Source organism: Pseudonaja textilis, chromosome Z, assembly GCF_049901715.1.
Source record: "Pseudonaja textilis isolate UNSWEBS1 chromosome Z, rPseTex1.2, whole genome shotgun sequence".
NCBI classification, from domain to species: domain Eukaryota; kingdom Metazoa; phylum Chordata; class Lepidosauria; order Squamata; family Elapidae; genus Pseudonaja; species Pseudonaja textilis.
This window is the reverse complement of record NC_142008.1, coordinates 135,453,433-135,466,542: the sequence shown is the minus strand read 5'-3', so window position 1 is coordinate 135,466,542 and position 13,110 is coordinate 135,453,433. Positions and strand designations below refer to the sequence as shown.

At 38.6% G+C, this 13,110-nt stretch overlaps 1 protein-coding gene and 1 long non-coding RNA gene across 6 annotated transcripts in view; one reads left to right on the top strand and one right to left on the bottom strand.

Moving 5' to 3' along the window:
- Window positions 1-260: 260 nt before the first annotated feature.
- LOC148124428 (uncharacterized) lies at window positions 261-7,810 on the bottom strand. Of its 2 annotated transcripts, none has more exons than XR_015739957.1 (3): window positions 5,382-5,835; window positions 3,449-3,695; window positions 261-724 (listed from the first exon to the last, which is right to left on the bottom strand). It is a non-coding gene; the product is annotated as an uncharacterized LOC148124428 (long non-coding RNA). The 2 variants fall into 2 exon arrangements; XR_015739958.1 differs by lacking the exon at window positions 5,382-5,835 and adding an exon at window positions 7,499-7,810 and having other exon boundaries at window positions 319-724.
- Window positions 5,794-13,110, top strand: part of LOC113443553 (sulfotransferase 1A1-like) — a 26,307-nt gene continuing 18,990 nt past the window's right edge. For 2 of the 4 annotated variants that reach the window (XM_026711858.2, XM_087915594.1), the window contains exons 1-5: window positions 5,794-5,933; window positions 6,525-6,671; window positions 11,655-11,780; window positions 12,304-12,401; window positions 12,549-12,675. In XM_026711858.2, the coding sequence (XP_026567643.1) occupies window positions 6,530-6,671; window positions 11,655-11,780; window positions 12,304-12,401; window positions 12,549-12,675 (493 nt within the window). In that variant the 5' untranslated portion in view covers window positions 5,794-5,933; window positions 6,525-6,529. Of the gene's footprint in view, window positions 6,098-6,524; window positions 6,672-11,654; window positions 11,781-12,303; window positions 12,402-12,548; window positions 12,676-13,110 lie in introns of all 4 variants that reach the window. The other 2 variants (XM_087915593.1, XM_026711857.2) reach the window with 2 other exon arrangements.

Genomic DNA, 13,110 nt, shown 5'->3' with positions numbered 1-13,110 from the left:
TCCAAACTTAGCAATTTTAAGATGTGTGGACTTTAACTCCCAGCCAGCCATGAAGTCCACCATCTTAAAGTTGCTGAGGTTCAGAAATACTGCTTTATTCAAATTCGGTGCAACATGACAGTTGGTTAATCAAAAGTCCCCATTAAATACCTCATCAATATCAGAACTTAATAACTACCATTTAATAAAGAGAGTAAATATAACCATATTGTTTGCTTATAAGCCCCAGAACCATATCACTGCAAAATAAAATACTATTCAAATGATTTATTTTTGCATATTTAATAGCAACTGCTTAAATGAATAGAATTCCTCTCATCTTTCTTTACCACAGTACACATTTCCATGGCTAGGATAGAAAACTAAAACGATTTGTGACAATGAATTTTGACTCAGATTACACCCTTTTGTGTACTAAATAATTTCACTCAGTCATCCAACCCTGTAATTCTCTCCCTGAGAAGGAAAGTGACTGGACTTAATTGGGATGTGAAAGGGAAAGGATTATGAAAGATTATCCTTGCAAACATCGTCCTTGCTTGTAGTACATATGGAAATACCACCCAACAAATGCTACTTTGATGGACCTGGACATCAAACCTTCATAACCCTTCTGGTGGCATCTTCCTTGCTGGACGGACTGGAGACCGTGATAGTCCGTGGCTTTGATCTGTGCTCTCCCGTCGGAGGATCCTGCGCATCTGCTTTTGGGGCCAGAACCACCCTGTAGGGGTGGTGAAGAAGGGGGAAACCATTAGTTGGGTCAAGGGAGCCGCATCTCCCCTCCTTGGCTAGGCACCACTCCCCTCCAAAAATGGCTGTAGCAGTGGTCAAATATGGCCACCCTGAAGAGGAAGAGGTAACTGGGACAAAGATTGTGCTGGAATGGTGAAGAAGAGAACAGCAAGAAAATCGGGCTAATCAGGCACAACATTTAAACATAAAGGTACCCTGGAATTAAAATTTTAGGAAATTTTAAAGAAAGATAATAAAAGCAGTGACCAGAGAAAGTGAGGGAAAACATTTTTGACAGCTGAAAGTAGCTTTGAACTTTGAAAGGAAGAAGCCAGAAGAAAATACCTGTTTAAATTGGATAAATATATGATTTTGGCACTAAATAGGCATAATTAAAGCTGAACTTGATTGTCAAAAAAAAAAAAAAAACCCAGTAATTGATATGTGGACTTACTGGATTTTTGAATTTTAAAAGCCCTAAATAAGAAGAAAAAAAAAGGCGGGGGTGGGGGGCTTGTATATAACAAAGAGTGCCACCTAGTGGTAAAAGAAAATTTCTGTGGCTCTTTTAAAAAATGAAAAGAAATTGTTTATTTAAAAGACATAGGGATAATGGTTAAATAAGGATTAAAAAGGGGGATTCTGCAAGGTGATGTGGTGTAGCATTAATGTATTTGAAGTAATAAATTACTTAGTAGGAAAATATAGATTTTTAAAATGAACAGATTGGAACTGATACTTTCATGTTATTAGAATATTTGTTCTTTGTTAAACTATATATAGAGAAAAATTGAATAAATGAGAAAAAGAGAAACTATGATAAATTTATGAACTTCAAGAATATAGTTAAAATGAATTATGATGATTGCTGTAATGGGATTAATATCAGTTTTTATGATTGAGTAGACTAATTTTTTTTGAAATTATAAATGATTTGATGTAATTGAAGGGAAAAGTGCCATGCAGAATCTGACTTAAAATGTATGTGTGTTACGTAGTTGCTAGGAGACTATTGTTATTAATCTTTAAGGTGATAATTTAAAAGTTAAATGATTATTGGGAATTAAAGAGGAGTTAACCAAATGATATATAAGGTATAGGGGTGGTACACTCTAATTGGTAACTGTGGGGGAAACTTTTTTGAAATATTTGAATTGAGAAGGAATTTTTGAAATGATGAAATAAGAATATGCGATGAAATTTCATACCAGACAGATAAAAGTATAAAGCACAATAAATATGATGATATGACAATTATTTAAAGTTAAAAGAAATAGGTTAAGAAATGAATAATTTAGAAAATTAATAGAAAATATGTAAAGAAATGATAGGATATGAAACTAAATGTGAAAGATGAATATGTAATCAAGGTTATGTTTGTATGGAAATGTGAAAACCTGGAATTATGCTGTTCACTAAAAAAAATGTTTTTGAAATGTGAAAAAATAAAAACTTTTATAATAATAAAACAAAGTTCATAACCAACAGTCCCTGTGAAGGAATTCATAATCTAGGGTCTCAGACTTATTCAGCTGGCATTCATTTCCAAGAGGATCTGACTGATTTTAAATATATAAAATATTTAGCTAGCTTGTTTGATGTCTCAATTACAGAAGTTAGTCTCTGTCCCAGGGACCACTAACATGAATTTTGACTGACAGTGGCTTGCTGACGGTGGGAGAGAGAGAGAGAGAGAGAGAGATCTGATCTAACTGCTCTCTCTCTCTGTCTCTCTCTCACATACACACACATGCACACACACACAAGCAAATTTCAGAATTCCTTGGTCCAATACATTTAGAGATCACCATTTCTGAAAGATAATTATGGTTATTCTTTGCAGATATTTTTACAGGATCCAGCAATTTTCCAGCATGTCTCCCACTTGTTAGGAAAGCTAGGCTAGAATGGAGAGCTCTACTTTCTCTAGAGAACAAACATGGGTGCAACCATTTTTGTCTCTTAATTTCCAGTTCAAGTTCCATTTAGTCTTCCCAGTAATAACATGTTCCACAAACTATTCTCAGTTTATAGGCTTAGGTGTCTTTTAATTGATGCTTTAAAGATAAAAACTAGGATACAGTGCTATCATTGATCTTTTAGAGTATATAATTCATTTGTGGGCACCAAAACCAAGAATCTTACCTCCAGGATCTTTAACTTTCTGTCTCCAACTCCCAATTATTCTCTCACAAACACAGATTAGGCCAATCTATTTTGCGCACGTGTACACACTGTGCATGGACACATGTGCCAAATGCGCACTTTGTACAGGTGCAGAGGCGTTCCCACTCGCCTCCTGCAAACCTGCACTCTCCTGGTTGCTTCAGCAGCTGCCTTGTGGCATTCTACTCTTGCCGCACAAAGCAGCCGCACTTCAAAAGCTGAGGATAAAGGTGACTATGGAAGCCTGGGTGGGTGAGTGGGTGGGCCCAACAGCAGAGCGGTGGAGAGAATTGGTTCAGTCTCTGCCACTCATCAGTGCTACCGGCTTGGAAGAAGTGGGCTGAACCGGTAGAAAACCACTACTGAATGGAACTGAAAAAAAGTGACTTATGACAGTTTTTCACATTTATGGCCTGGAGTGAAGTGGAGTGGAGTGGAGTGGAGTGGAGTAGAGTAGAGTAGAGTAGAGTAGAGTAGAGTAGAGTAGACCTTAGAGGAACCTTAGAGCATTCCATAGTCATGTGATCAAAATTCAGAGACTTGGTACCTGACATCAGTGGTGGGATTCAATTTTTTTTACTACAGGTTCTGTGGGCATGGCTTGGTGGGCGTGGCAGGGGAAGGATACTGTAAAATCTCCAGTTGAAGATAATGTTTGCTGGTTCTCCAAACTACTCAAAATTTCCGCTACCGGTTCTTCAGAATGGGTCAGAACCTGCTAAATACCACCTCTGCCTGACGTATTTATGGTGGTTGCAGCATCGTAGAGTCTTGTGATAATCTTTTGCAACTTCCTGGAAAAGCAAAATTAATGGGTAAGACATATTCAATTAACAATTGCATTACTAACTTAACAACTGCAGTGATTCACTTAACATCTGTGGTAAGCAAGGTCACAAAATGGGGCAAAGCTCACTTAACGAGAGACATTTTGGGCTCAGTTGTGGTTGTAAGTCGAGGACTACATCTAAAGGGATTCTATGGATCAGGCACCCTCCCAAAAGTTTGTGAGTGAGTCTCTTCACCTCTTACATTTGGCTGTTAGGTTAAAGTTTAAACACACTAAGACTATGCAATCCAACCCCACGTTTCTCTTTTATAGGTTAGGCATTCAGTACTCGTTTTATTGTGCTTTGGTTTATTGTACTTCACAAATATTGTAGTTTTTTTCCACCAGCAAAAAGGTTATCACTCACTGAAGGCTCAGATGATGATTAGCATTTTTTAGCACGAAAATACAGGTAATCCTTGACTTACAACAGTTCATTTAGTTACAACCGCACTGGAAAAAATGACATGACCATTTTTCACACTTACAACTGTTGCAGCATCCCCACGGTCACATGATCAAAATTCAGACCCTGTGTAAATATACCTGTTATATGTACTGGGAAAGAAAATAATTCACTGGGAAACAAAAAAAAAAACCCCATTTGCCTCACTTTATTGTACTGCAGGCCACTTCTGCTAACTATCGGCTATTCAAATCCCACCAGGCTCAAGGTTGACTCAGCCTTCCATTCTTCCGAGGTGGGTAAAATGAGGACCCAGATGTTGGGGAGGACTGTAAACAGTGGTGGGATTCAATTTTTTTTGCCACCGGTTCTGTGATTGTGGTGTGGCTTGGTGGGCATGGCAAGGGAAGGATACTGCAAAATCTCCATTCCCTCCCCACCCCACTCACCTGCTTTCCAGCCCCATTCTCCTGTGCAGGGCAACCAAAGAAGACCCAGCCGATCAGCTGGGACTCAATGGGAGGCAGAGAATAGATGAGGGCAGGGCTAGTCAGAGGTGGGATTTGCCGGTTCTCCAAACTATTACAAACTTCCACTACTAGTTCTCCAGAACTGGTCAGAACCTGATGAATACCACCTCTGGCTGTAAAGCACTATGAAGCAGTATATAAGTCTAAGTGCTATTGCTATTTATTGCAATATTCACTTTATTATAGTGGTCTTGAATCAAACTCCAATATTTCTAAGGTATACCTGTAGTTAATTAATACAAATTAATCCTACCAAGTTTTACAATGTAAATCCTGCAATAAAAAGTCATCTTACTGTAATGGCTTTTCAATATTTTAAATATCAGAACATTTTTTTTACTGACAAGGAGATTCATAAGACCCGTGGTGCTCTTGGAACTCCTGATTGTTCATTAATTTACAGGTTGATATAATTTATTCAACACATCTATCAAAGAAGGACAAAAAAGTTAATGTTTTTCTAAGATTGCCTTTGCCTTTGATCGTCTCCTTATGCCCAACAGGAGTAAATCGAAGTACTTGCTTTCACTTCTCCAAGTCCTTTCTTTGAAACTCAGAAAAAAATATCAATGGAAGTAGACCATATACAGGACAAAGAATCAAATCTAAATTCCGGTCAAAATTCATCAAAGAGAACTGTTTCATTTTAATACTAGAGTTCTGCCCTCTAATATGCTAATAAATAAATGTCCTTCAATAAATAAGTAATAAGCACCTGAGCTTCTGATCTTGTGATGTGCTCTTTCTGTGCAAAGTTGCAAGTCCAAATCTACGAAATCATAATGACGACATTTGGGATTTGTAGAAGTTACTTAAAAGAATTGCTTTGTTAATCAAGATCCAGAAAATATCATTTAAAAGCAGGATTGTAGGGGGCATGTTTTCCTCCTAGGTAAAGGGAAGAGGGGGCTTTGAAGATTCATCTAGTAAATATGGTGTCTAAAACCTTACAAAGCTGATATTAATGACATGTCTTTAAGAGGGAAAGAAGTTCAGGCAAGTTTGAATGCCAGAAACTTTTTAAAAAAAGGATTTGATTTCCAGCCAACCTAGTATCAAACACTGCCAAGCATTGCAAAACATGTGTTTCAAAAGGCAAAGCCCTCCCTATTTGGCTGGATCAGGACGGCTGAATCCAGTTCCTCTTAAATACTCGCAGTTCTTCTCAGTACAGACTAAAGTTTCTCTGCTGCTTCACTTATCTGCCTCTGCTCCAGTTCCCAAGCCAAAGCCCACCAGGAGGCCAGCCATCTCCATCCAAGCCAAGGTAAATATTCCAGACAGCTGGGACTCTTCCTGCTTGGCTGCACTTTGCAAAAGGAAGGAAGAATGTGGGTCATGTAAAATAGAAGTTTTGAATCAGAACTTGTTGGGTCTTTGTGAAGGGCTGTCTTAAGGGCTGTCTTCCCCAATATATGCAGATACAAGCTGGTGAGTATTGCTGTTTTCTTTAAAAGAGGGACTAGCATGTGAAGATTGAAACTGCCTTGATTACCCTTGAACAATTTTTCACACTTCTGTGAAAAACAGAAACTGCAGTTTCTTAGGAAAACATTTTAAATTATAGCATATTTGGATATCAAGGTTAGAGATATGCTTTCCTTTTTTTCTATTCCTTCTCTATGTCTTCCTTACTATCTATCTCCTCCAGCTGACTTTTCAATCCTGCGTCCAGGGTGACAGGACTATCTCTATATGTCAGATGTTCTGAAACATTTGGGGGTGCTTCTATAAACTGCTATTCTCATGAGGCTCTGAATACAGGATAGCTGCTGGGTTGGCTTGCAAATCTCTTAACTCTGGATGAAAAGAGTTGCATTTCCTCAGAATGCCATTCTCCGCTTTAATCCATTCTCAGCGAAAATGAAGCAAGAAGAGGTACGTCCTCCATTGGTCCCTGTTAAGGGGATCCCCATGATAAAGTATTTTGCAGAAATCTATGATGAAGTGGAAAGATTTGAAGCACATCCAGATGATCTACTGATCTCTACATATCCCAAGTCTGGTGAGTGACGCTTTTGACTTCACTTTCTTAAATGAAGAATGTAAATGCTGGTCATTCATGTGTGGATAATTTCCAGTTCTCTACTTTCCCTTTGTTCTATCAACACACAAGACAATAAGTTCTAGGCAGCTGGAAAGCAACTTTTTCTTTGAGAGGCTGACTATATACGCCTGAAAAGGGACATATCTACTTACATTACAGCTGCCCTGCATCCCAATGATTTATTGCCCTTAGTTTTGCATCATGAAGGCATTTTTCTTCCTACTAATTTTCTTTTTTGCAAAAACATATCTTGTTGCTAAATTATAGTATACTATTAACAGATTGCTAGGTGCATTCAGCATAGCTGACATGCAATTTAATATAAAACAGAATTATTTTGGGATATATTATTGAAGCAATTTCATCTGTCACTTAAAATACATTTTGGTTAATGTGTGGCCTAAACGTACATGTGAAAAAGAGACACAATCAGCATGAATTTGCAGGCAAGACTTCACAGCAGGACACCTCTGGATAGCTTCCAAATATTTATTAGCAGAACTCTCATTTGATAAGAAAACCGGTGGAATGTTTAATTTGATATGCCGTTGTTAGCTACTAGAGACTGCCCTTTTAAGTGGTGTGTATGAGGGAGAACAGGGTGTTTAGTATGCATTCTCACTGCCTGCTTGTCCATCCTCCCTTCTAAGTTTCTTTCCTGTACATAGGACATAAAAACCACACTTCTAGTAGGAGGAGAGCTGCTTTGCTCATGACTGTCCAGAAAAGCAGATAGTTCTAGACCAGGGGTCCCCAACCCCAACCCCAGGCCATGGCCCACTTACCGTGCTGTGGCCGTTTCATAAGTGAGCTGTGTGATCTGTTGGTTGGTGTATATGTGCAGGTGTTTGTGCAGCTTGACGTGTACCAGTGGCAGCCATGCAGCTCAATTTACAGTGGGCAGGCTCACCACTTGCATTGGCCAATTCCCTTCTTCCCCTTTCCCTGTGGGAACACCAAGCCATAAAGTTGGGGACTCCTGTCCTAGGCAGATGAACCGGCCTCCTGTTCTCTTCCCTGATCTCAATTTCTCACTGAAAACAATGTTTTCCAAAAGCATTTTTCATTTTGCAAATACAATCCTGTCATCGTTATCACTTTTATGGGTCACTTTCTTTACAACTCAGGAAACTCATTAGAAGAACATTTTCCCACTCTGATTGATGGCACCTCTTGTTTATCCTAAAGAAAATCTTGGGATTTTGGACTTTTCTTCTGCTCAGGCCAAAATCTGGGAGAACAAGCAGCCAATTCTAAACACAATGGTCTATTTAAACTGATGAAAACTTTCATAATGTGTTAAACAGACTGATTAAACAAATAAAACGTTTCCTCAAACTTTAAATGGGGTACGCTGGTTATCTTAATATGTCATGAAATGGAATGTGGAAATAAATTTTCTTGTTATTTAAGATGATCCGTGGATATGCGTTTTGGCAAAGCAGAGCTTTCCCTGACAAAGGCCCAGATTAGGAGACTGTGCAGACTCTTAATCTGGGCTTTTCTGGGCTTCTCCAGGAGTGATATGATAGCAGTGTTCCAATATTTGAGGGGCTGCCACAAAGAAGAGGCAAATCAACCTATTTTACAAAGCACCAGAAGGCAGGACAAGAAGCAATGGATGGAAACTAATCAAGGAGAGAAGTAACCTGGAATTAAGAAAAACTTTCTAACAGCGAGACCAATCAACCAGTAGAATAGTTTGCTTTCAGAAGTGGTGGGTTCTCCATTACTGGAGACTTTTAAGAAGAGACTGGATATCCACTTGTCTGGAATGGTATGGGGTCTCCTGCCTAAGCAGGAGGTTGGATTAGAAAACCTCCAAGGTCCCTTTCTATTCTATTATGTCGTTATTCTGTTATTCCGTTCTAAAATGAATTAGGGTGGGGGAAGAAGTTTAGAGTAGCAATAGCAATAACATTTAGACTTATATACTGCTTCACAGTGCTTTATAGCCCTCTCTTAGAAGTTTACAGAGTCAGCCTGTTGCCCCCAACAATCTGGGTCCTCATTTTACTGACCTCGGAAGGATGGAAGGCTCAGTCAACTTTGAGCCTGGTGAGATTTGAACTGCCAAATTGCAGGCAGCTGGCAATCAGCAGAAGTAGCCTGCAGTTCTGCATTCTAACCACTGCGCCACTGCAGCTCATAGTCATGGATAGCCACACACTAAAAAATTTCAGGATAGAGTAGTAGGTTAGAAGGTTATTGCTTTACTTTGGCAAGATTCTGTCCATTAGCTTATAAGCAAATACAGGTTTGGACCTAATTGGATTTCACTGGGTAGTCTTGGGCCTGACAATAATAAACTCTTTTAATTCTGTTGATCTTAAGTTTGACTTGGAAGAAAACTGAATCAGCATGAAATTTACTCTGCCTGGTGCCCAATCTCTATCCTCCTCTATTGCTTTTGTTTAATCTCATTTGCATTCATAATAGATTAATAGGAAGAGAGCCAGGTTATAGCAAAACCTGCGATAGCAAAACAAAAAACCAAAAAAACTAAAACTATTTTGCTTTTCCACTTGTAACACTGGAATTGAAGTCTGGTGGAACACCAAAGGGCAGGATCAGAAAAGCATTTTAGATGGATAGGGATATCCTGCCACTCCTGATTGGCACCTGGAGCAGACAATTTCACTCTAATTCAAGAATGAAGTGTTGAGTAGGAAAACACTTTCAGAAAATAAAGTGGATCTAGAAAGTCTACACACCCCTGTTAAAATGCCAAGTTTTAAGATATAAAAAAATCAAACCAAGATAAATCAATTCAAATGTTTTTCTACCTTTAACATAACATACAGATAGTCCTCAATTAATGACATAATAGAGCCCAAAATTTCCATTGCTAAGCAAGTTGTTAAGTGAGTTCTCTCCACTTGATGCCGCTTTCTTGCCGCAGTTGTTCAATGAATCACTGCATTTGTTAAGTTAGTAACATGGTTGTTACATGAATCTGGCTTCCCCATTGACTTTGCTTGTCAGAAGGCTGCAAAAAGTGATCACATGACCCTAGGGACACTGCAACCATCATAAATACATGCCAGTTGCTGAGTGCCAGAATTTTGATCACCTAACCATGGGGATGCTGCAATGGTCTTAAGTATGAAACAGAGTCATAAGTTACTTTTTTCAATGTTGTTGTACCTTTGAAAGCTGATTAAACAAATGGTTGTATGTTGAAGACCACCTATGCAAGCTATATAATTCAACTGAAAAACTAACTAAAATCTTTTAGGGAGAAAAGTAACAGTAAAAAACTTACAAAAGTGTGGTTGCACATTCTTAAACTAATATTTTGTTGAAGCCCCTATAATTTTATGACAACATTCAATATTTTGGGGTAAGAGCCTATGAGTATGGCTCATTTTGCCTTATGAATCTTTGCAAAAGTGCTCAAAATCTGTCAAATTGTGAGGGCATCTTTTATGCAAGGCCCTCTTCAGGTGACCCCACAGATTTTCAGTTGGACTCTGGGCTATTTCAAAACTTTGAGTGAAGCTATTTTTTGTTGATCTGAAGGTGTGGTATGTCGTATTGAAAGGTGAAATTTCTCTTCCTCTTTAACATTTTAGCAGAGGTCTGAAGCTTAAGTGCCAAAATTGTCTAATATTTGGAACCATTCATAATTCCCTCCATCTTCCCTCCAATTTCAGCTGGAGAAAAGCAACCCCAACCTATAAGAGTGCCAGAACCATGCTTCACTGTGGGGATGGTGTATTTCTCCTGATTCACAGTGTTATGTTTGTGCCAACCATACTTTCTGGAATTACAATATAGTCAAAAGTTCAACCTTGGTCTCATCAGACCATAGCATATTTTCTCACATCCTTTTCTCAGACATGATGTAGGTTTTTGCAAAATGTACCAAGGCTTGGAGGTTTTCTTTCTATCTTGCCAAAGGCATATGATAAATATGGAAGATCATCGTCACAAATAGTACGCAACCAATAATTGCCAGAATTTCCTACAGCTCCTTAAATGTTGCTGTAGGCCTCTTAGCAGCCTCTTGAACCAGTTTCCTTCTTGTTTTTTCATCAATTTTGGAGAGGCATCCATTGGTAATGTTGCTATTGTGCCATGTTTTCTACACTTGTTGATGACTGTCTTCATTGTGCTTTGTACAAAAAATTTCCATGGCATTATGTTCCATAGAATATCCAATGCTTTGGACATTTTTTGTACTCTCCTCTTGAGTGATACCTTCCAACAATGAGATCCAATCAATTTCAATCAGAATGGAGCTGGAAGGGTTCTTGGAGGTCTTCTAGTCCAACCCTCTGCTCAAGCAGGAGACCCTATAACAGGAGTGTGAAACTGATGGCCTGCAGGCTGGATGCAGTCCATGCCTGCACAAACTCCACAAAGGGGAAAAAGTCACGATACAGCATATGATGGCAATTTGATGCTGTGAGTTAAACACCCGTGCTTTATAAGCTTTTTGCAGACCATGGCTTTTGCTCTAAGAGGCAACTGAGTAAATATAGAAAAAATTCAATTTGAACTTTATATGGGCTTGATCAGAGCCAGTTTAATTAATGGCAGATGTATGCTGACTATTATTTTTAGTTTTAATATGATTGGTTAATTCTGAATACAGCCACATTCCTACTCATAAGAGAATTTGAACACTTATGCAGGTTTTTATTTTATTTATTCCAGGTTTTTGTTTTTATTTTTTCTCCCTGAGAGATTTCAGTTTGTTTTTCAATTGTACAACTTATATGTTATATTAAAGATGTAAAAATTCTGAAGTGATTTATCTTGGTCTGATTTTTTTACATCTCAAAAACCTGGCATTTTTAAATGGGTGTGTAGACTTCCTACAGCCATTGTCTACCTGTTGTAGCTATAACAAGAATCATGTTTTGTTTTAGGCAACAATCTGTTTCTTGTAAATGATCTTGGTTGAGCACGTCCAACTTTCTTGTGCTTTTTCAGGGACCACCTGGGTCAGTGAGATAATAGACATGATCTACAAAGAAGGCAGTCTGGAAAAATGCAAAGTTCAGCCCATCTACATGCGAGTCCCTTTCCTGGAATTTGCTGTACCTGATGTCCCTACAGGTAAAACATCATAGGTGTCTTCCCCTCTAGACAGCAATTGGGGAGAAGAGGGTTGGAGTTGGAAGTCTAGCCTGTGAGGTGACTGTGGGAGAAGGAGTGGCAGAACCCGAGGGCAGACTCAAAAGTGGTATCAGCCTAGAGTCTCTGCATAGCTACAAATGGACTAACTAATTCTAACCCTTCTTGAATTCTGTTGACCTTTATCTAATGCCAATCTAGTGCTGTTAGTTGAGTAGATTCCTGTGCACAGGCATGAATAATAAATCAGTTAAGTTGGAAGTTCATGTGTGGTCCTAAGTCTTTCGCACCTAACATTGGAATAGAAATATCAACGGTGAAGATGGGAGAGGATGCAAACCATATAATATGATAGATTACTTGCAGACATCTCCATAGCTTTTCCTAATGCTAGTTGAGATATCTGCAAGCAAATTCATCCAGAATGTATCTGGTATTGATAGGGTAATGGAGGGTGGAGAGAGTATGGGAGAAGTCTCTTCGATTATTCTTTTTTCCCTTCCAGGCATTGATCTGCTTAAGGAAGTACCCCGTCCATGTCTAATTAAAACCCACCTTCCTGTCCAAATGCTCCCCAAATCCTTCTTGGAAAAGAACTGCAAGGTGAGAAAAAATATTAATGCATGAAGAACTAGTCAATTGAACACAAGAACATATTGGTAATGAACTTCTGCAAATCATTATACATCATATCCTCAGAAATGAAATGCATTATCAGTTTAATTAACTTTCTTGTTTGTCACTCAACAGGTTATCTATGTGGCCAGAAATGCCAAAGATGTGGCTGTCTCATACTATTACTTCTACCAAATGGCAAAAGTACACCCAGAGCCTGGAACATGGGAAGAATTTCTGGAGAAGTTTATGGACGGAAGTGGTAAGTGGATAATAAATCCTTCCAAGCATTGAGTTTGATATTAACCCTCCTTGATAGGGTAACTTCAGAATATGATACTGATCCTACCTGCAGCTAAGAAAGCAAATAATGGGGGTGACTGGGTACCATTTTGGGGGAAGACGGCCTTGTAGAAGCTCTTGGAACTAGTGAGATGTTTCACAGAAATTCTGTGAATGAGAAGGTCAGATCAGAACCTTCTTATTATTATTGTTAGGAGTATAAGTCGCCTAACAGGTATTTGGGTTAGAAATATATAAACCAGGATAAACATTTTCGTACTATGTCTTTAAGAGATTGCAAAAACTGCAGTTGGGTGTGGTTTTTCAAACAGCCATAAGATGGAGCCAGAAACCTGGATTGTTTTAGTCTGAGTTTCAGAAGAGAGTGTGAGTGTATCTCTGTTTCCTTCTGCTG